This window comes from Simochromis diagramma, unplaced genomic scaffold (genome assembly GCF_900408965.1).
Source record: "Simochromis diagramma unplaced genomic scaffold, fSimDia1.1 OVJJ01000361.1, whole genome shotgun sequence".
Classification (NCBI taxonomy): domain Eukaryota; kingdom Metazoa; phylum Chordata; class Actinopteri; order Cichliformes; family Cichlidae; genus Simochromis; species Simochromis diagramma.
Genome location: NW_024386860.1, coordinates 18936748 through 18957663, shown reverse-complemented (window position 1 = coordinate 18957663; position 20916 = coordinate 18936748). Strand labels below are relative to the sequence as shown.

The 20916-nt window shown below is 50.6% G+C and overlaps 3 protein-coding genes across 11 annotated transcripts; 2 read left to right on the top strand and 1 right to left on the bottom strand.

The window, feature by feature from the left end:
• Positions 1-315: 315 nt before the first annotated feature.
• Positions 316-7274, bottom strand: creb3l4 (cAMP responsive element binding protein 3-like 4). Of its 6 annotated transcripts, none has more exons than XM_040030968.1 (10): positions 6778-7274; positions 5501-5719; positions 5107-5371; positions 3890-3999; positions 3709-3798; positions 3520-3626; positions 2702-2770; positions 2078-2162; positions 1603-1693; positions 316-1256 (listed from the first exon to the last, which is right to left on the bottom strand). In XM_040030968.1, the coding sequence occupies exons 2-10, from the start codon at positions 5639-5641 to the stop codon at positions 946-948; spliced, it is 1269 nt and encodes a 422-aa protein (XP_039886902.1). In that variant the 5' UTR covers positions 5642-5719; positions 6778-7274; the 3' UTR covers positions 316-945. The 6 variants fall into 6 exon arrangements, with proteins under 6 accessions (XP_039886902.1, XP_039886900.1, XP_039886901.1 ...); XM_040030966.1 differs by having other exon boundaries at positions 5501-5644; XM_040030967.1 differs by having other exon boundaries at positions 6783-7274.
• Positions 7275-8130: 856 nt separating this feature from the next.
• Positions 8131-12206, top strand: LOC120733001 (histidine N-acetyltransferase-like). Its single transcript, XM_040030976.1, has 4 exons — positions 8131-8950; positions 9742-9861; positions 9959-10183; positions 10917-12206. Exons 1-4 carry the CDS (start codon positions 8885-8887, stop codon positions 11469-11471), a joined length of 966 nt encoding a protein of 321 aa, XP_039886910.1. The 5' UTR covers positions 8131-8884; the 3' UTR covers positions 11472-12206.
• A 1706-nt stretch (positions 12207-13912) lies between these two features.
• LOC120733000 (zinc transporter ZIP1-like) lies at positions 13913-19557 on the top strand. 4 transcript variants are annotated; one of them, XM_040030971.1, is made up of 4 exons: positions 13913-14283; positions 15262-15515; positions 16489-16619; positions 17987-19557. In XM_040030971.1, exons 2-4 carry the CDS (start codon positions 15314-15316, stop codon positions 18650-18652), a joined length of 999 nt encoding a protein of 332 aa, XP_039886905.1. In that variant the 5' UTR covers positions 13913-14283; positions 15262-15313; the 3' UTR covers positions 18653-19557. The 4 variants fall into 4 exon arrangements, with proteins under 4 accessions (XP_039886905.1, XP_039886907.1, XP_039886909.1 ...); XM_040030973.1 differs by lacking the exon at positions 13913-14283 and adding an exon at positions 14290-15006; XM_040030975.1 differs by lacking the exon at positions 13913-14283 and adding an exon at positions 15014-15127.
• The last annotated feature ends 1359 nt before the right edge of the window (positions 19558-20916 follow it).

The following is a 20916-nucleotide window of genomic DNA, read 5'->3' as shown; positions in this document are numbered from 1 at the left end:
TCTGTGTGAAGTGCAGCAGTGTCTGAATGATTCCAAACATCAGCACAGAAACGTCACTTTATTTTTTATTCATTACAAAAAAAAAAAAAAAAACAGCTGGCAGCTCCAGTCAGACCAGTCGGCCTCGCCGTGCTGCTGCACACGCTCGGTTTCCCTTTAATGAAGCAGATCCTGAAACGAAGCTGGGAGGTACGGAGGTGAAACTGAAGCAGGTTCCTCTGCTCGGCCTGCAGGGACCAGTGGATCCGTGAAGTCTGACAGTGTTTAAAGGTCAAAGTTCAGACGCAGCAAAACAAGCGAATCAATCCAAGAAACTGAGATCAGCAAAAACAGTTTAATTCACCCAGAAAGACATTTACACACGTTTCACTTCAGGGGGCGCTCTGCACATTCAGCGTGGCCAAAGTCTGAAATGATGAGGTCACCACGTGTCACAAAGGTGCACGAGCTCCTCGCAGCAGTTTGTAGATGATTTAGCTCCTTTATGATCAGGACACGCTACAAGAAAAAATCAAACTTGGCAATAATCACTCCAGACGTCACAACTGATTCATTTTTCATCCCAGAAAGAAAAAGAAAAACGGTCGCCGCACTGCACCGCGCTGCTAACATCCACACGTTTATGTGGCGTGTGAGCAACGCAGCAACTCAAACAAGTAACGTTTGCTCACGTATTTGTGAAGAAAACCTTTTATTTATTAAACAGACAAAGACTTTTGGCGTACTCGTGACTTAGCATGCTAACAGGCGACGGTGAAAAGCCACGGCGAGTTTGAACCTTCACCTTCGTGCTGGATGTCCGTAGATGCTAACAGGGTTTGTTTCGGCGTGAATAATACCGTCTGGTGTTTTTGATCATTTGAAATCCACCACCATAAATCAGCACCGATCAGCTGATCGATCGGCAGGTCGGGTTTTTTTCCTTCAAAACAGGAAGTCCAGTTTCTACATCTCATCGGCGTGTCCCGGTTTGGCCTGATCGCGCCGTCCTCCTCGGACCGTCGACTTCTGGCCGAGGGCGCCGGGTTCCGTCTGCTCGGCTGCAACCACCGAGCCGTTTCCCGACCGGCTCCCCTCCGTACCGTCTGCGGCTGCGTGTTCGTGGTTTTCTGTTGGTTCTGGGAGATTCGACGTTCCCTCAGGAGGTTTTGATTGGCTGAGAGCGGGGGGCTCAGACTGCAGGGACGTCGCACCGTAGGCGTCGTCTGAGGTCGGCTGGGAGGACGACGGATCCGTCAGGATGTTTCTGGAAATCACTGGAAAGATGAAAAAAATAAATCATGAGTTCAGCGGTTTGACGTGCCGAGGAGAAAACGCGACCGAAGTTATTCCTAAGATTCATTTTCCAGTCTCTGAGGCAACATTCCTGCCACACCGACAACATGAGACCAGGATTTGAAACATCTTTCTGTAAACCAGACTTGTTTACCTGCGCCGCCATATTTACACAGCGAGCGTCAGGAAGCGCTCGAGCGCCTGAAGAACTATTTTTATTTAAAATGTTCAATCCTACAAACTCTCAGCTTCCCCAAAAGCCTCCATCTAAACCCTGTGCTGCCATCACAGATGCTCAAACAGGAAGTGATGTCATCAGGGACCGACCTCCTGTGGGTCTGTAGTCGTCGTCTGCACGGTGGCGGCTGAACGGGCTGAAGCTCGGCAGGATGATCAGACCGAGAGAGACGAGGATGATCTGAAGACACACACGAGGAGTAGGGTCAGAGTGTGTGTGTCTGTGTTCCTGTCTAGCTGTCATTGTGAGGACCGAAATCTGCATTCTACTATACTTGTGAGAACAGTCACTTGTGAGGACACACAACCCGGTCCTCACAAGTCTGAAGACATTTTTGAAGCTCAAAATGTGGTTTCAGTGTCCGGGTTACAATTCGGTTATGGTTAGGTTTAGGGTCAGGCGTTCATTCATGGTTAGGGTTATTAAGGTCAATGAAGGTCCTCACTAAGATAGCTGAACGGGCTTGTGTGTGTGTGTGTGTGTGTAGGAGCAGAACTCAAACAAACAAACAAACAAAAATAAAACAGACTTCATTCCACCTTAACGGGTTTAAGGTGGTCGTACCAGTAGGCAGGTGCTGGTCTGGGCTCCTTTACTGACCGTCTGCTTGATGAGAGACTGAAGCTGCTGCAGCTGAGCCAGCAGAGAGCTGAGGAGCAGGAACACAGGGGCTGGTTAGGGCTTACCTGAGCAGGTGAACCAATCAGCAAGCAGCAAACTCAGCAGGAAGTTCAAGAAGAAACTAAAAAGTAAATCTGACTGTTTCAGACAGACTCAGGTCCTCGTGACTGAGCTGTCCGAGGTTCACATTTAAAGTGAGAGCACAGTGCCCCCTGCTGGTGGGAGTCAGAACCACAGGGAGGTCTCCCTGATGTGGATGTTTCTGATCCTGTTTGTGACAGAAGTGTCAGGAATAACATGTCTGTGGTATTCCTGAACACACTAACAATTAATCCCAACTTTCCTCCTTCATCCTCCGAGTCAGGATTCAGGAGGGAGGGTCACCTGATCAATTATCCTGGAAAAGCTCATAAATAAACTCATGTCACCAAACTGTGTGAGATTACAATAAAACCTACAGAGTGTGAGCTCGACATCGTTCCCTGTGTTTATGTCACAGGAAGTGACCTCTCTGTGACCTTTTATGCAATCTCCTAACGATCAATAATCAGTAAAGCGTGTTCATACTTGTTACGTTTCTCCAGCTGCTCCACCGTCCGCTGCAGCTCTTTGTTCTGCATCGAGCACGCCGCCGCCCTGTCAGCACACACACACACACACACACACACACACACACACACACACACACACACACACACACACACACACAGGTGTTACCATGGGGACCTCTGTGCAGACTTGAACAGGACATGAAGCCGTACACATAAAGGTTATTTACATCACCGCTCACACAGACGTAACACTGCCTGTGAGGCTGAGAGCTTTAAAAACACGTTTAGCGCCGTCTTCGTGACATGACAATTTAACGCCAGTAACCCGGCGACGCCGCTCGGTGTCAAGGCGCTCTGCGCTTTCATCACCAATACAACAGGTGGCGCTGAGGTTTCTCTAAGCTGAAGAAGTCGCAGGAGGAAACACAATATGGGGCGGGGTTTGTGGTCACGACGGACCTATAGCATCGATTTAACACACAGCTGTGACTCCCTCATTACTCTGAACCCACAACAAAAACACATCTGAGCCGCTCTGGCTGACACAGAGCGAGCCCCTCCTTCTCCTGCTCATAGCAGCCAATCTGCAGGTGAACGTGTGACAACGCCGCCCTCATCCAGTGTTAACCCTCGTGACGCGGACTGCGACACTGGAGACGGCTGAAGGGCAGCGGGGTCACGACCCCTGGAGGATGGAAGGAAGTTCAAATTAAAAGTGAGAGCAGATAAACGAAGGCGGGGGGGGCGAACTATCGACTCGCTGAAAAAACCTCACAACACGTCTGGAAATGGAGTCTCTGTTAGCGACGCGGCGGCGGTCAGCTGGCCGGTTACCTGCTCTCCAGCCCGTCTATGTACTCCTTCCTCCGCCGCCGGCTGTCCTGAGCCGACTGCTTGTTGCGGATCTTCCTCCGGACCTTCTTCAGGATTCGCTCCTCGGCCTGTGAATAAAGTTCGGTTCAAAGTCAGCAGCGTGCACCTGACACAGAAACGCGGCGGCCTGAGAGCATCTGTGCACCCGACCTTGGTGAGGGGGAGGTTGCTGGGCAGCGACACGCCCTCCTGGGTCAGCAGCTTCTGCTCCTCCTCGGTCAGCTGAAGATCCAGGCACAGCTGCAACACAAGAAGAAGAGAGAGTCGTTAGGGCGGAGCCTGACGAAGGACAAGGAAAAAAAAAAAAAAAAAAAAGGAAACAGAGGCTCACCAGGTCGTCGTCGAGGCTGGGAGGAGGGATGGCGAGCTGCGGCGCCGAAACCACAGGTAGCTCGCTCACGACGCACGAGTCCGACAGCAGCAGCTGAGAGCTCCAGTGATCTGCAGAGAGAGCGCACCACCATTAACGACGCCACTCCTTCCTGTTTCTGCCGCGCTTACATCACACTGTTGATTTTTTCTTTAAATGGGTGGAGTCATAGTTTTTGGCTTCACACCAGGTCGTTTAACAGGAAGCTGAAAGAATGGTAAAATGGTAAATGGCCTGCATTTGTATAGCGCTTTTCTAGTCCCTTAGGACCCCAAAGCGCTTCACACTACATTCAGTCATTCACCCATTCACACACACATTCACACACTGGCGATGGCAAGCTACGTTGTAGCCACAGCTGCCCTGGGGCGCACTGACAGAGGCGAGGCTGCCGGACACTGGCGCCACCGGGCCCTCTGACCACCACCAGTAGGCAAACATGGGGCTAGTATCTTGCCCAAGGATATTTGGCATGCAGCCAGGAGGCAGCCTGGGATCGAACCACCGACCTTCTGATTAGTGGCTGACCTGCTCTGCCACCTGAGCTACAGCCACCCAAGCCACAAAGCTTCAGTCTCGTGCCGTGAACGCCACCTAAAAATATTAAACAATGATTTAAAATCATCATCGTTCCAAACTAACCATGACGTCACCAGCAGGGGGCAGTGTTTCATCCGTGTGCAAAACCAGCTCGCAGTTTCACCTCAGAACGAGTTCGTAATTAAATTCAATTAACTTTGTTCATGTAGCACCAAATCACAGCAGCAGTCACCTCAAGGCGCTTTATATTGTAAAGACCCTCCAAACATAGAGACAAACACTCAAGCACTTTGGCGACAGTGGGAAGGAAAAACTCCCCTTTAACAGGAAGTAACCTCCAGCAGAGCCAGGCTTGGGAGGGGCGGGGCCATCTGAGGTACCACTGAGCTGGGCATCATCTGCATAGCAATGAAAATGTATGCTATAGCTTCTGTTAATACTCACACGCCCCCTGGTGGAGACACCTGGTACTACACTAAAGTTGGACTTCAGCTGATTCTCAGCATGAATCATCTGCTGATGCTTTAATTAAACAAACTTCTTTAAGCTCAGTCGACGCGAGCATGAAGCTAGCTGCTGCCGCTGAATGTCGCCTGATTCGTCGAATCCTGAACAGCAGAAACAAAGCGTGGCCTCACCGAGCTCGATGGAGATGATGTTCTCCTGTCCAGCTTCAGTCTTAGTACCGCCCAGCCCGCTGATGTCATAAACCAGCTGGTAAACTGTCGTTGGCGCCAGCTGGGTGCCCGCTGCAGTCACCGTGGTGACGGGACTCTCGACGGCGGGGTCCTCGGAGATCCCGCTGTCGCTCTCTGATGACGGGTCAGCCGGTGGCCCGCTGGGAAACACCTCGTTTGGATCGACGGCGTGGAGGACGTCCTCGGAGTCGCTGTCATTGAGAATCTGATAAAGGTCACATTTTACACAGTCACGAACAGCAAGGCCACATCAGACATGGAAAAACTCGCCGCCACTTCAAAGTTTCAGATAAACACTTCCTCTCTGAGTGGTCATGTGATCACAGACACTCACACACTCGGGGTCCACCGCCCAGTCCGGCAGGGGTTTCTCTGAGCCGGCCGGGATGAGCTCTGAGGAGGAGAACGGACCGTCGAGCTGCCAGCTCCCGGATGCCATGACGCCGAGAAACAGCTCCCCGCTCTCTGCATCCATCACCTGCAGACACAGGTTCACACCTGGATCAGTACCAGACAGAGTGGGGGGAGGAGGAGGAGGAGCTAGAGGCGGACACTGTGTGGGAAAGCAGAGCAGAGGTCAGAGGTCACAGCTGAAGCTCTTCAGCTCGAGTTCCTGAATACGACACCTTCGCTGTTCTGAAAGCCTGAGACGCTGCAGCAGTGTGCAAAAGGCATCTGTGTGGGTCACATGACCTAGCAGCAGCTGACAAACAGACAAAGCAGGTGTGTGTGTGTGTGTGTGTGTGTGTGTGTGTGTGTGTGTGTGTGTGTGTGTGTGTGTGTGTGTGTGTGTGTGTGGAGCAGGTAAAGAAGCTCTGAGGAGGACATCCTGGTAGGCACACACCCAAATGCACACACCTGAGCTGAGACCTGATAGGCTGCCAAACGTGTTTCTCTGCAAACAAGCCCGACCTGTCCCACGTCTCTTAGCTTCCAAACACGACAGCGAGGAACCTGCAGACTGAGACCGCCTCCGATTTACCTGAAGTCACATGAGCTGATCAATAAAACAGCCTCACGGGTGAATCCAAGTCGTGCCTCAGAGGGAAACACTCCACCGAGCCAGCCTCAGCTGTACCCACCACACCTATATCATCACCTGTTGTCCCAATTATGGTCTAGCAAAGGTCTTCCTGTTAGACTGTACGTAAAAGATGGACACAAGCTGCAGTCCAGCAGTGAGGTGATCCCTCAGACCCTCAGGTTAAAACTTTACAACATGTTTACAGCCCCCTACGGCAGCCTGCGAGCGCCCAAAGAAACCACAAGGACGTTTCTCCTGCAGACTGAGGGCCATTGGTTCATTGGTCGTTTGGTGGCTGCAAACAACCGATGACATCAACAATCAATGCGGGACTTCAACCAGCGGTCAGTGTCACAGCAGCCGTGTCCATCTTTGATATACAGCCTTTGCAAAGTCTCAGCTTGAGACGAACGACATCACAACAACACACCAGGTGAAACGCTCCAACCCAGAGCACGCTCGCCACAGCCAGGGTGGAGCAGAGCTCATCCAACCGGGCTCATTCACTAATGAGGTCCCCGGTTGAGGCGAGACACCCAGAATGGGATTACTTTAGATTACTCAGTCAGAGATGAAGGTAAACTCACCTTACCTCCAAAACAAATGGTCCAAGCTCCTACTGTCTACCCAGGAGAGGGTCGAACTGAGCATGTGCAGACTCCCACTGGTCACACCTGCAGTGACACTTATGACTTCTCATAACCGCACAGCACACTCCTGTACTTTTACTGTAACAGAGTACTTCTAAACCGAGTACTTTTCTCACTCTTCCTCTTTGTGTGCCATGCAAAAACTTTCCAGCACTCTCCAGGCGCGGTCCCGGTCGGACCGGAGGAGCAGCAGAGGATACTCACAGCTGACACACGGAGCTCTGCTGTTGTCGTTTCCGGTACAAACGCTCCGGATCTTCATCAGCGGTGCTCCTCCTCCTCTCTCTCTCTCTCTCTCTCTCTCTCTCTCTCTCTCTCTCTCACACACACACACACACACACACACACACACACACACACACGGACCTTCGTGTCGCTTCACGGAGGAACACAGAGTCCAGCTGGCAGCTCACAGTCTCCTCCGCCTCTGCGCATGCCCGACTTCTTCTTCTCTTCCTATAATCAGGCAGACTAAACAGAGCCCTCTGCTGTCTGAGGGCCACCAACAGGAATGTTAATAATATTATTATTAATGTCATTATCATAGTAATAATAATAGTAATAATAATAATAATAATACATTTTATTTGAGGGCGCCTTTCAGAAACCCAAGATCACCTACAAAAGAAAAAATGAAAAGGACAATAGTTATAAAAAATATATAAAATAAGTTAGAATTGCAAAACAAAGCTTGACAACAGATAAAATCAGCACTAAAGCGAATCAGCCAGTTTGAACAGTGAGTTCAAATCTGCAGCAGGTTGTTGAAGGTTAAGAGTTGATAAAATGACTCCGGTCTGACGTGATTTACAGCGTCATGGAATATCCAATGACCGTGCATCCGGTGCAGGAGCCCACCCTGGACAAAGATGGAGGGATCGCTTCCATCGGCAGCATGCAGATGTTCCACGTGTCCCTGGACCTGCTCTCCTGCCTCTGGGCTCTGGAGGTTTGAGGCTCTGCTGAAGACGGCTCCTCTGACGGCTCCCGTGTTATCAGAGTCATATGACTCTGTGTCATCGTCAGCTGTGAAGACCTGGGGGGGGCCTAAGGTGTTCCTCTGTAGAGATGCTGAGAGGAGAACCGAATGATTTGAACCTAAGAGGCCTGACCCCACACTTCACCCACATGCCCATCCTGACGGCCACGAGAAGCATTTTCTCAAAGTTAATCTCACAGCAGCTCAATTCACTCTGACCACTACCTGTTGAACCTGAGCAGCAGGTCAGAGGTCAGAGGTTGCTCAGCAGAGGATGTAGAAGCACGAGTGTGATGTGTGCCTCAGGCTGAAGCAGCAGAAAACCTGAACGTCTGTAATTACGAGCACACTGTTCTCTGCGAGTTGGTCAGCACCTGTGCCGACATGTTTGCTTCTCCAACATGAGGCTCCTCCCCTTTGTTTTTCTGTTCATTTTTATTAGTATTTACAAGTCCAAACCAGCAAACCCAACCAGAGCCCTGCTCCTAAACACCCGCCCCGTCACCGTGACTGCAGCGCTGGCACTTCACCACCAGGTGTAACTGTTTGGTCTCTGAAGGTTTCCTCTTACAGGTAACTCTTTAAATCTCACACCTCCACCATCTGATTGGATGCTGATGGATCCTCTGCTGGTGAAATCCTTGGCAGAGGGCGTGGCTTCAGAAGCTGCATTCACAGTCACCCAAAGTTCTGCAGAAGTGGAGTTTGAACAGTTTGAACTTTACGCACCTGCAGAAAGGATTTCACATGTTTTTAATGCTGAAACAAAGCTTTTAATTTGAAAATCTGAATCAGTTTTACCACTAAAGCACTCAGAGACACAAACGATGATAATCTGACAGATGAAACTATCGCTGTGAGAGGCGAACGCTGTCAGCACTCCAGCCCCAGCTGCAGGGGGGTGGATGCTGAACGCAGCCCTGAGCGTTGGCTCAGCAGACAGCTTTCTGACCTCTGGACTCTCCAGAAGGAACCGTCGACCGCTCTCTGCAGGTGCAAAGTGCTTCAGAGGTTCTGGAGACCGAAGCGTGCAGGAAACACCTCAGGGGCTGAAACAGGACCAGGATGTCTGCAGGAGGGGAAGCAGCTGATGTGGTGTACTGCCTGGCCCAGGAGCAGGACTTCCAGCAGGTCCCAACATTTTTCCATTAATAGTCACATGACTGTCTAAAGATCACAGGTCAGAGTGCGAGATGTGAACTCGGGCTGAATGCACAGGCTGAAGCCGCTGATAGGACGACTGACCGCGGCTGCTCGAGCGGTTCTCTTCGCCTTTATGGCGTTTGCTCCATAAAACATATGAGGTGAAGGAGTGCACGCCGCTGCAGCACGCCGCTGAACAGCTTTAAAAAACTTTGAACATCCCATAATTTACTGCTGTGACTAACTAAAAAAACCTCATCGCCTCATTTCCTGTTTGCTTCGTCGCTTTGTCAGGCCGCTTCATTTCTCACAGGGACAAATGACACACAGGAAACAGTGAAAAAAACCTGGTTATGAATTGCAGGAGTCACAAGTTAGAATCGATACCTGAAGAAAATCTGAGCAGTTAAATAAGACCACAGTGATAAACTCTGAGCGCCTCAGACAGACGACGCGTTCAGAGCTGATTGAAAGGTCTAAAGGGGTCTCCGTGGGGACAGACAGAGGCGCGGACCCTTTAGTTTCAGGCGAGGGAGGTTGCTGGGAGCAGCGATGACCTCTGACCTGTGGTTAACCTGGGAGATGTTGTGGAGGTGATTGATGGAGGGCTTTAACAGCCAAACTTAAAATCAGTGCTGAGCGTCACGGACCCGTGTGTCGTCGTTTGCTCTGCGCCAATTAGAAGTTGTCTGTATTCTGACGTCTGTTTGAGGCGGAGTCAGGAACGCCCAGGTGTCCTCAGAGCGTCGTTCCTAACAGAGCGCCGTGTTGTCCCGCAGGTCCTGAACATCTGCACGCCTGAGGACTACAATGGGCTCGATTACATGGCCGCCTTCTTTCACCGCTGGCTGCAGGAGCCTGGACGCGTCGTCTTCATCGCCCGGATCGACGGCAGAGTGGTGAGGCGTGAAGGCGAGCCCTGAGGAAGCAGACCGCAGTTTTCATTTCACGGCTCTGTTTTTTCTACACTGAGCTGCATTCTCCATCTCCCTGCAGGTGGCGCTCGAGTCTGCGCTCCTGGTGGACGGCGGTCAGACGGCAGTACTTCAGGGGCGCAGGGTGGTGTCCGATCTGAGGGGCAGCGGCATCGCCAGCGCCCTCCAGACGCATGTGACCAACTACGTCCGCCGCTACTACCCAGAAGTCTCTGCTGTGAGGCTGAGCCGAGGAGACAATCCTTCAGTGCAGACGCTCGCCAAGTACAGGCTCATCGCAAAGGAGGTGTGTCACAGTCCACCGGTTTGTGATTGTGACCAAAGTTGGTGATAATTCTTCATCACAGCGACGTCGCGCAGCTGTTTGCAGAAGCTGATGCGTCTGTTCGAGCGGCGCCGTTCCCTTTATTCTGACCGTGCTGTGCAGAAATGCCGCGTCCTCCTGAAGCACGCAGACTTTCAGTTCATGAACGTCGTGGTTGAGAAGTAAAGATAATGTGTCGATATTCATAGGAAATGAATCAAAGGGTTTTTAAAAATAAATAACGACTTGAATTAATTTATAATTACTCTCCTGTTAGGACTGCAGGACCGGCACAGCGTCATCACACTGACCTTTGGTCAGAGATCACCGCTGGCTTCTAGTTATTGCAAGGTGGCCTTTGTTGTCGTGGTTACTGTGATGCTGCAGACACATCCTAAGACTGAGCGTGCTCTGGGCACTTACAGTTGAAGAGTCCGCCTGGTTTTTCCAGCCTGGACTGTAAACGATCCCTCCGTGTCCACTGAATGGAAACTACAGATGTGCGGTTCTTAGTTTGGCCTCAGACTCGTGACGGGGGTGAAGAGCACACATGCCACGTGATTGGATGATGGACTGGATCACAGCATGAATAGTTCGGTGGCGTGTTGTGACCAAGCCTGAACTTGGACTTGTTTCCCGAGCGACTGCGATGAGTCGAACCAGAACGGGTAAGTAAACCACAGACTCACCCCGTCCTCTCTGTCGCCCCCTGCAGGCCATCTTGTCTCTGTGCTGTGAGGCGGTCGACCTGGGCTCCTTCATCACTGAGCTTCGATCCAAACATCCGCTCCATGCCGACTCCTCCTGTGGTCCGGTCACGCTGAGCTGGCGGCAGGCTGAGACGCTGGTCCTGTCCGACCACGTGGTTTCCAACCTGCTGCCCGGCAAAACCGTCATCAACGACTGGGAGCCCTTGAAGCCGGTGGAGGCCAACCTAGAGGTGCTGCAGCGCAGAGGCCTAACGTGGATCGTAGACCGTGAGTTCGAGCCCGCTGCCCTCAGTCTGGGCACGCCACCGTATGCCGTGCCCTACCGCCACAATGCCATGCGCCTCAACATCAACATCTTTGGCCGCAGTCTGACATCAGTGTGCGCCGTGTTTCTGGCACAACTGGAAGCTTTCCTGCCGAGTCTTAAAGGTTACCTGGTCTGCCACACCTACGTGGATCCTGGGCTGTGGGCGGGCTTACGTCAGTTCTGTCAGAACGATGCAAACGTGTCATTTTTTAAGGACTACTGGGAGGAAGTCATACTGGAGACAGACCTCTGACTGGCCTCGGCGTGACAGCTTGAATGCTGGCGGATGTTTTGACCTCTGCCAGGATTCCTTCAAACACTTCCAAACCTTTTGTCCTGGATTCCCAGGATCCCGTGAGGTTCCACATGCAGGTTTAATTAAATGTTATAAGTTTGTTTAGAAGCACTAGTGTGAGTTTTAACACTTCAATAGTAAATCATCATCGTCGCTCAGAGGTAACCGCTAGAAGCTGAGAGAACCTCGGTTCTAGGTCAGCTGCTAGAGGTTGTTGTGGAGTTTCAGCACGTTTCAGATATTTTCCATTTTTCCAAACGTTCATAAGTCACGTGTGACAATCGGGAAGGTTTCTCTGTTCTTGGAGGATTGAATTGGCTTTGTGAGGACTTTCTTCATCCTTGAACGGTTAACAGCGGTGCCTCAAATGGCTCCTCGCACTGACGCGTACCTACGAGAAGAGTTTTCTCTGCTAAACAAAGCTTCGTGTTTAAATCTAAGACACCGTCTGATGGACATAAAGTGATTTTTACTGTCTGCGTGTGACAGACGCAGCAGTGTTGACAGGCTTGTCTTTGTGTGGAAGATAACGTTTGTTTATGATCTCATGTGATGCACCTTTACCTGACGCACACCTTTATGTTCACCTGCTGACCCACGCATAAAACGTTCTTAAAATTCTGACTGTGTCGATATGTAATCACCAGGTTGTTGCTGCTTGAATATAAATAAAATCAGATATTTGAATCTTGATCTGGCTCTGTGGTCTTTCTGAGTGCCTCGCCCTGTAAATCCACCGAATCAGACGGGAAACCCATCAGCTGACCTCGCCTCTGGGGGCAAAGGTCAGTTTCTGGAATCGTCCGAGTGAAGTGAGAAGATATTTCTGTTTCTGTCCTCCAGCCACTTTTTACACATGCACACTTTACAAGGTGAACTAAAAGCTAAATGTTTGTTGATTGAGTCTCGATGTTCCTGCAGGGAGCCAAAGACGGCTCGGACTGGACGGAAACGACAAACCCTCAGATTCCCAGAATCACACTGTTCTTTCCCGCATTATAAAAACCTTTCAGACGCTGTGTTGGATTTCTGCAGCGTTATCGGAGAGCTTTACAGGTTGTGAACTTTGAGTGTGGGCTTCTTTGTGCTTCTTGGATTGTGGTGTGTGTTTTTGAATGTTTCCCTGGTGTCCACTGTGGAGTTTACTCGGTGTTGTGAAGGTTCCTGTTTGGGTTCAGACCGAGTAGAAAAGTCCAGAAAAGCATCATGTTGTAATCAGCCACACCTGCCACTCATTAGAGATCACAGAGGAGTCGCCCCCTGCTGGACAGAAGAGGCAATGCAGGTTTAAGGAGCTCTGTCCATCTTTGTTTACAGTCTGTGGTTTAGTACTTTGGCTATTTCAGTGTGTTTCAGGCTCTTTCTGTGTTTCTGCATCTAAATGAAGTTGATAGTTGGACGTCTGGATTTTTTCATGGTATCTGTCTATCCTTGTGTATAATTTAATTTTTTCACTGTGATTGGTCCTAAATTTGAGGTCATCTGCTTTCTTTTTTATGGTTTTTCATGTAAATGAAGTAGACTTTTAGTCATTTTGAATTTTTGTGGTGTGGTTTCCATGGTATCTGTGTCTCAGTAATGATTTTGGATCATGAGGCGTTGCTTCCAAAGGCCAGGACGACTTTTGTTTGTGCTTACTGTGACCTTTGAGCCCGAAGTTTTCACAGCTGCTCTAACCACAAACAGCTTAACAGACGTTTTACTGCTGCCAGAGTGCTGACTGCAGCATCGTGTGATTTATGTACCAGTGAAGCTTCCACAGTGTCATGCACACAGTCACTAACAGACTTCCAGGCAGTGGCGTTTGACCTCTGACCTTCTGTGATTAATGAGTGATGGAAAGTGACACTAACATGGACTCTTGGGATTCCTGTTAAGCTACAAAGTCAACAGCTGGAAGGATCCGCCTCCCGCTCCAGCTGAGTGAAGTCAGAAAACGACAGGGGAATACGGCCTTCACAATAAAAGCCTCAAGTTTAGTTTTTGAGAAAAGAATCAGTAGATGCCTTTGTGTAGGCTGAGAATTAAAAATAAAGATGAACATGAGCTTCTGACAGTTTTCACTGCAGCAAAATAAAAACACAGCAACTTTTTTTAAACAACAATTTATTAATTGAATAAATTAAAGCGCATCAGGAAAATAAAGCTGACGACGAACGCTCACCTCAGAGGAGAGGCAGGCTCTGCTCCCCCACCAATCAGCGGTCAAACGCTTGGATCAATAGGATCAGGTGTGACAGAGCACCTGTGCTGCGAACCCACGCACAGATCCATAAATATTACAGATCAATGATTAAAAACGTAAGACGTGGCTCGTAAAAGGCTGAGATGAACTCAATTACTCTTTTCTGATTTACTTACCCGGATGACTGAGCACACACCACGACACAGTGACTGTTATTGATGACTGTTATTGATGACTGATCATCGAGGGTAAACATGAAGAAAATCTGTGATTTTTCAACATAAATGAAAACTTTAGCGTTATGACGTCACATACATGAGGGACAGGAAGCGTTTGATGGTCTGGGGTCTCCTCCTGCTGGACCCAGGACCGAACCGGAAACCAAACACTGACGGGCTTTTATTTTGTAAAGAGGAAATGCGGTGTTTTATTGCGGAGCGCTTCACAGCAGCTCCCTCAAGAGGCGGGATCAGCTGGTGGGAACTGAGTCACCACTTCCCGGAGAGCATCACCGAGAGAAGCTCACACCGCCGATCAGCTCTGATACCGAGAGCCTCACCTGAGCGCGAGCCCGCGGCTGAACAGGTAAGGGTGTTTGGACACCTGAGCGGAGTCTGTGCGCGGGACCGTGATCTGCTCCGGAGTAAAAATATTCCGTTACCTCGGGATCATCAGCGGGAAACACACGATGGTTACCACGGTTACGCCTCTGTGACTCACAGACTGCGCGTGCGCACTAACTAAAACCCCTTTAACGTCTGATTAGTTGCGCGAGGAAGAGTCGGTGCACATCTTTATGACGTAGCAGATGTTACAGCTGTGGTAAATCTGCGCAGCTGCTTAGTGTTCGGTTATTCGACTCGCCAGCAGTCGGATACAAACTGATCTGACCTCGTGCCTCAGCCTGTAAACATGTTTGTTTCTGCCTGACTCGCTGCTGCCCCTGCGGCACAGCAGAGGAACTGCAGGGGGACCGCCCACTCCGATTTCAGACACGTCCTGAAATAACGTGGGAATCCCCCCCAATCAGATCAGACCCGCCCCTCCGTCTGAGCCACTCACACCTGCTGCCACTTTCAGTTAATCTGCCTTCTTCACCGCACTTCCTGTCAGCGCGCCGCTGCCTCTGTTTGCTGCTCTTATCTGCTCCTATCGATTCCTGGGGTCACATGACTCATGGCGCTCTGCACATCACAAACATCTCTGTTTGCTGCATGAGCTAAACATCACACAGGAAGTTCATCACCCCGCCTATGCCCTAGCCCACAGGAGGGCGGCGAAACTGTGACCTCACCGAGCGACCTGCAGGCGAGGGTTAAACTTTAAGAGCACCGTCCTCATGCTGACTGATTGTGTGTGTGTGTGTGTGTCTGGCTCAGAGCAGCCTGTGAACATCGTATACGTCAGGTTTCATCGTCAGCTGCTAGGAGTACGTAATGCGTTAGTCTTTGCAGACTCACAGGTGTGATCCAGGCGCAGCGCCGCAGTTCGCCCGTACCTGCAGGAAATCATCATTCAAATGAAACACGTGTCTCACTGTGTTGTTCTTCCTCTGTCTGACAGACTCTCGTCCTCAGAGCGAGTCCACGGTTGCGGTCCGGTCCAGAGAGCTGACATGGCTGTCGCAGGCGGAGCATCCTCCTCTGTCCTCGTGTCTTCGGCAAAGGAAACGGCGGCGCTGAAGGTGAACCCGGCTGACGTCCCTGCCCTGGAGATCAAACTAGGAGCGCTGGCGGTCCTGCTGTCAGTCACACTGCTGTTCGGATTTGCCCCGCTCTGCATCGTCCGAGGGGCGGGGCGCTTCAGCGTGCAGCCAGGTAGACTGAGCAGATAAACGTTTCCAACATCGGTTTCTGTGTGAGGAGTTCAGAACGTCACAAAGAAAATATTTGGACTGGGTGGCTGAAATCAGCCGTGCTCATACTGGCTTTGCATGGACAATTCTTCTTTTGAGCACATGGTGTTCTGCAGGTCAGAAACACGCTCCTCCCACTTTCAGCCAACGGTTTTCCAATTGGCCATGCCTCCTAAAGGCAGGTGGGTGGGGCTTCACATGCTCTGGTAGTAAAATACATGAGAGGAAGTGGGGAGACGCAGGATAACGGGTTTAGGTTTAGATCCCGCTGAGCCCGAAGCCACGCTCGGAGCTCCAGGATTAGTCTGCAGTGTTTTCATCTCACAGCTCGACTTCCTGTTTTCTCCTAACCAGCTGATTAGATGTGACGTCGTGTGATCTCTGTGCAGTCACTCGATCAGCTGCAGCAGGAGAACATGAATCCATGAGCGCTGCTCTGCGGGGCTGTTACACGACGCCCTTCAGGAGTCTGACTTTCTGTTTGCTTTCAGTTTCAACCTCTGGCTCTGCAGCAGTGTGATTGATCCGTGTGATCGACCCGTGTGATCGATCTGTGTGATTGACCCGTGTGATCGATCTGTGTGATCGATCCGAGTGATTGATCCGTGTGATCGATCTGTGTGATTGATCCGAGTGATTGATCTGTGTGATTGACCCGTGTGATCGACCCGTGTGATTGATCCGAGTGATTGATCTGTGTGATTGACCCGTGTGATCGACCCGTGTGATCGATCTGTGTGATTGATCCGTGTGATCGATCTGTGTGATCAACCCGTGTGATTGATCCGTGTGATCGATCTGTGTGATTGATCCGTGTGATCGATCTGTGTGATCAACCCGTGTGATTGATCCGTGTGATCGATCTGTGTGATTGATCTGTGTGATCGATCCGTGTGATTGATCTGTGTGATTGATCCGTGCTCTCCGTGTTGCAGATTTACGGCGCCAGCTGTTGAGCTTGATCAGCTGTTTTGCTGGAGGCGTGTTCTTCGCCACCTGCCTGCTGGACCTGCTGCCCGACTACCTGCAGAGCATCAACGAGGCCTTCAGCAGCGCCGGGATTAAGGTAGGAGAGCGCACACGCTCACCTGAGCACACGTTAAAGAGGCCTGAAGAGAAACCGCAGGTAAAGTCTCACCGTCACGCTCAGAGACGCTTTAACGTCTGAGCTGACTGAGCCCACCGATCCTGCTCTCAGACAGTGATTCAACTCTGGATTTAATAAAAAACAGCTTAAAGTCAAAGTTTTAAAATCCTGTTTAGCGCCATCTTGTGTCAGCACGACTGTGACGTCATGTGGTTGGTTGTTAGCTAACTCGTGACAGGATCGATAACTCTGAGGAAACGCTTCAGTGCTGCAACAATGAGCTGATGTTAGAGCGACGCCTGTCTGTGGCAGGAAGTGACTGTTTGACTCGCTGCACTCGAACAGACAATGTTGGTGTTTGTAAAGCACAACCTCCGACACTCCAGCTGTTCAGGCCGGCTGCACCGAGCCTGCAGTCAGCGGCCACGCAGATGTTGGCGAGTGTCTTTGTTTCCCCACCACAAACGGTTTACTGCACGCGTGTCGCACCACAAACATCCATTAGCACGTCTGCAGGAAAACCCTCTGGAAAAAAAGGAAATCTGCAATTAGCACAAAAATAAGGACTTTTAAATAAATATTTAATATTATTTCTCACAATTGTTGAATGAAGTTTATTTATAGATTTGGTCATGTCGGGCCTCCGTAGAGCTCGTTGCTGGAAATTCAGTTTGTCAGCGTTGAAATGCTTTTATTTTGAAGCAGCAGCTGGTTTATTTCCTGTCCTCAGAGTTCGCCACTGAGCGAGAGGGAAGTGAAAACGTTCAAACTCAGAGAGGAAGAGACACAGACGCTGAGCCGTCCGTCACTCCTCTGCTGTTTTCTGAATGTTTGGACCTTCAGTTAATAAAGTCCGACAGATGCTTTTAATTTTGAGGACAAACGTAACAAATTTGAGTTTTTTTGACATTTTATTGACGATGTTGGTTTTTTGTTTTTAGAATATTCACATTTTTGGGACATATTTGTAGTTTTATTTTTATGTATTTATTTAAACTTGGAGGATTTAAAAAAATCTACAAATTTGGACATTTTAATGAATTCTTATGGTTTAATGTCATAAATAAATCTGGCATATAAAAATCATATTTGGAGATTTAAATGTAATCCGGTTGTAGCTGCAGCGCTGATCACGTACGTCACGTGTTATTGATCGTGTCCATGGCGATGAGAACGTTCTGGAGTTTCTACTTTTAACATTTTATTAAATATTGACGTTTTTTCGATGATTTATTCGGACATTCAGATCTGTGAACATTTAGGTCTTAGTTTTGGACCCTGGAGATAAATCCAGGCGCAGGTATCTCAAGCTGACTCTTCTTCTCCTCCTCCTCTTCCTCCCTCAGCTGCAGTTCCCCCTGCCCGAGTTCATCGTGGCTATGGGCTTCTTCCTGGTCCTGGTCCTGGAGCAGATCATCCTGGCCTTCAAGGACCAGACGTCGCCGTCCCCGGAGGAACGGCGCTCTCTGCTGGTGGACTCCAGCATTCAATCCAACGATCACCGCCGCCGGGGCTCAGCGGACTCGGACGGTCACTTCCACGTGGACTTTGGTTCTCAGTCCGCCCTGCGCGCCTTCATCCTGGTCTTCTCGCTGTCGCTGCACTCGGTGTTCGAGGGGCTGGCGGTGGGGCTGCTGGAGGAGGGGCAGGAGGTGCTGGAGATCTGCCTCGCCCTGATGATCCACAAGAGCATCATCTCCTTCAGCCTGACCGTGAAGCTGTGTCAGGCCCGGCTGCGTCGCTCCGTGGTGGTCGGCTGCCTGCTGCTGTTCGCCGTCATGTCGCCGCTGGGCGTCGGCCTGGGCGTCGGCCTCACCGAGACCAAGACGTCGCTGGGGCACCAGCTGGCCCGCTGCACGCTGGAGGGGCTGGCGGCGGGAACCTTCATCTACATCACCTTCATGGAGATCCTACCGCACGAGCTCGCCGCCGGCAGGAACCGCATCGCCAAGGTGGCCGTGCTGCTGGTGGGCTTTGCCATGGTGACCGCCGTGCTGTTCATCAAACTGTAGAGGCAGACGGCGAGAGGGCGAGCTCCGTGTGCGACTTCAGAGACGTCGTATGGTTCAGAGCTTCATTAGGAACACGTGTTTAATTTTTGTGACGTTAACGAGAGACGAAGACTTAAGCCAAAGAGAGACGGCGCGAGAGCGCCAGGGGGAGGAGCAGAACAACCCCGCAAACCTGATCCGTTAAAGTTTCGTGTCCTCCTTCGACAGAAACCCACCAATCAAACCCCCCCGTGAGCCGCACCTGGTGACAGCGGGGAGCGAGAACTCCCTTTTAACTGGAGGAAACCTCTGGCAGGCTCAGGGAGGCGGGATGAAGCTAAGGAGCCGCAGCAGGCGATCGAACACCCAGGGAGGGAAGAAGTGCATCATGGGAAGCAGGCTGGCCTGCTGCGGCGCTATCTCAGAGTTCAGGGTGCAGCGGGAGAGCAGCCATATTTGATGGCTAATAGAGGCGTAATGGCAGGTCGTCGACCCGTTCGAACTTCCTGTTTGGCAGCTTTTATTGGAGGTTCCAGGTGGAGACGCTTTGGCTGTTTAGTTACATCGAAGAAACGACCGACGGAGCAAAGACCCTGATCACATGACCGATACTCCGACCCCCTCGTGAACAAAATCCCGAGGAAGGCCTGAAGTGATCGACCAACCACAAACCTCCGATGTGCTCGCCTCAGAGGAGCGTCCCAGAGCTGCGGTGATTTCAGCTTTTAGAACGAACGTGTTGCTAAACGAGGAAAACCTTCGGAAATCTGACTGGAATGTTTGGAGGCGTCGGAGGAGAGCATGTTTTCGTGGAGAGCTCTTTTAACTGACAGCAGGATTCAAACACTTGTTTTTTGTAATAAAAGTATTTTTAAACATGTAAATTTACTGTAATCAAGTTTGTATAAAATCATGCAGAAAATAAACACGCGTGTTTGAATGTTTATTTCATGAGACGGCGTCCTGCAGCCGCACGGCCACGGGTCAGACGGACGCAGCACCGAGCCGAAACGACAGGAAGCAGAAACGCAGAAACATAAAGCACGTCTGTACTGAAGTAAAAGTACTCGATTACATTAAGACTCAAGTATTTTCAGAGACGTGAGGTCAAACCTCTGCTGCGTGACGCTTTCTCAGCTCCTGGGATCTGATTACTCGGCAAAGATAAACTGATTACTTATCTGTGGATCGGCAGCACTGATCCAGGACGAAGTCCAACAGCTCGACAGTCACATGACCGCCTCGGTACGCGTGACAACAGTCTGAGCAGCGATGACGCGTCGTGACGGATTTTTGTCCTCAGCTTTAGCCGCCGACCGTCCATCGTATCCAAACACGTCGGGCGCTCGAGCCAACGGAAAACGGTTTTATTCTCATTTTATCTGAGAAACAAAAAAGTGTTTTTATGTAAACTGCAGGCGGAAAACCAACATGGCGCCAGTGATTGTGCTAGTCCATCTTTTACATACAGTCTGTGTTCCCGTGGAACAGGAAACAAGCGTTTTCTGTTTGTAAAGCTAAATCAGAGCTGCCCTGGAAACAAGTTTGTACCATGTGGCCTCGGATCGCGGCGAAAAATAAATCACCATGACGATGACCACGTGGCACGGGCCTGCAGACCGAACGGTGACCCCTGTGGGAAATGTCAGCTCTGCTGTCGCTGCAGGTTTCTGGGTCGCTGACAGACGCCCCATTTTTCCCTAGTAACCTGTGGTTGCCATGGTTACAGGCCATTTCCTTGGCAGCTGCTCTTCAGCGATGACCTCGCTGATGTCAGGATGTGAGTTATTCAGGTGAAGAAGCAGTCGGAGCGCCGCTGAGCGTTCCTCTTTCACTTCAGTCCGAGCCGTCTGCGAGCGGCTTTCAGCTCTCCCACCGCAGCCCCGACACGGTGTGTGTGTGAGAGATCACCTCGTTCATGTCACAGTTTCACTGATGAGCCACAAACACAACAGTTCAGCAACACAGCGACACCTGTGTGACCTCATCAGTGCACCTGAGAGGACAGCAGCAGAGCGACCGCAGCTGAACAATCACCGCAAACGGGACAGGAGCTGAATTTCAGGGCTGTGTCCCAGTTCAGGGTCTGCAGCCTCAACGGTCCTCAAGGGCCGCGTACTCAAAGACCGCTGAGGCCGGAAGTGCGAGGCTTGTGAAATGGGCGGTCTAGCCTCCGTCGCGCTGCCTGGGTTACCTAGCAACCATAATAGCTGGAAACGCGTGTTTGACCGAAATGAAGGAACATGTTTTGTTCGTTTGTTTGTTTCTACACGAGCTTTGTGTGA

Coding starts and splice junctions, on each gene's coding strand:
- creb3l4 (XM_040030968.1), bottom strand. CDS start 5,641: ATGGATGCAGAGAGCGGGGAGCTGTTTCTCGGCGTCATGGCATCCGGG. Junction 2,771..3,519: donor ATAGACGGGCTGGAGAGCAG/GTAACCGGCCAG, acceptor GTGTGCTGACAG/GGCGGCGGCGTGCTCGATGC. Junction 2,163..2,701: donor CAGCTGGAGAAACGTAACAA/GTATGAACACGC, acceptor CCTGCTCCTCAG/CTCTCTGCTGGCTCAGCTGC.
- LOC120733001 (XM_040030976.1), top strand. CDS start 8,885: ATGTCTGCAGGAGGGGAAGCAGCTGATGTGGTGTACTGCCTGGCCCAG. Junction 9,862..9,958: donor CCCGGATCGACGGCAGAGTG/GTGAGGCGTGAA, acceptor ATCTCCCTGCAG/GTGGCGCTCGAGTCTGCGCT. Junction 10,184..10,916: donor ACAGGCTCATCGCAAAGGAG/GTGTGTCACAGT, acceptor CGCCCCCTGCAG/GCCATCTTGTCTCTGTGCTG.
- LOC120733000 (XM_040030971.1), top strand. CDS start 15,314: ATGGCTGTCGCAGGCGGAGCATCCTCCTCTGTCCTCGTGTCTTCGGCA. Junction 15,516..16,488: donor GCGCTTCAGCGTGCAGCCAG/GTAGACTGAGCA, acceptor TCCGTGTTGCAG/ATTTACGGCGCCAGCTGTTG. Junction 16,620..17,986: donor TCAGCAGCGCCGGGATTAAG/GTAGGAGAGCGC, acceptor TTCCTCCCTCAG/CTGCAGTTCCCCCTGCCCGA.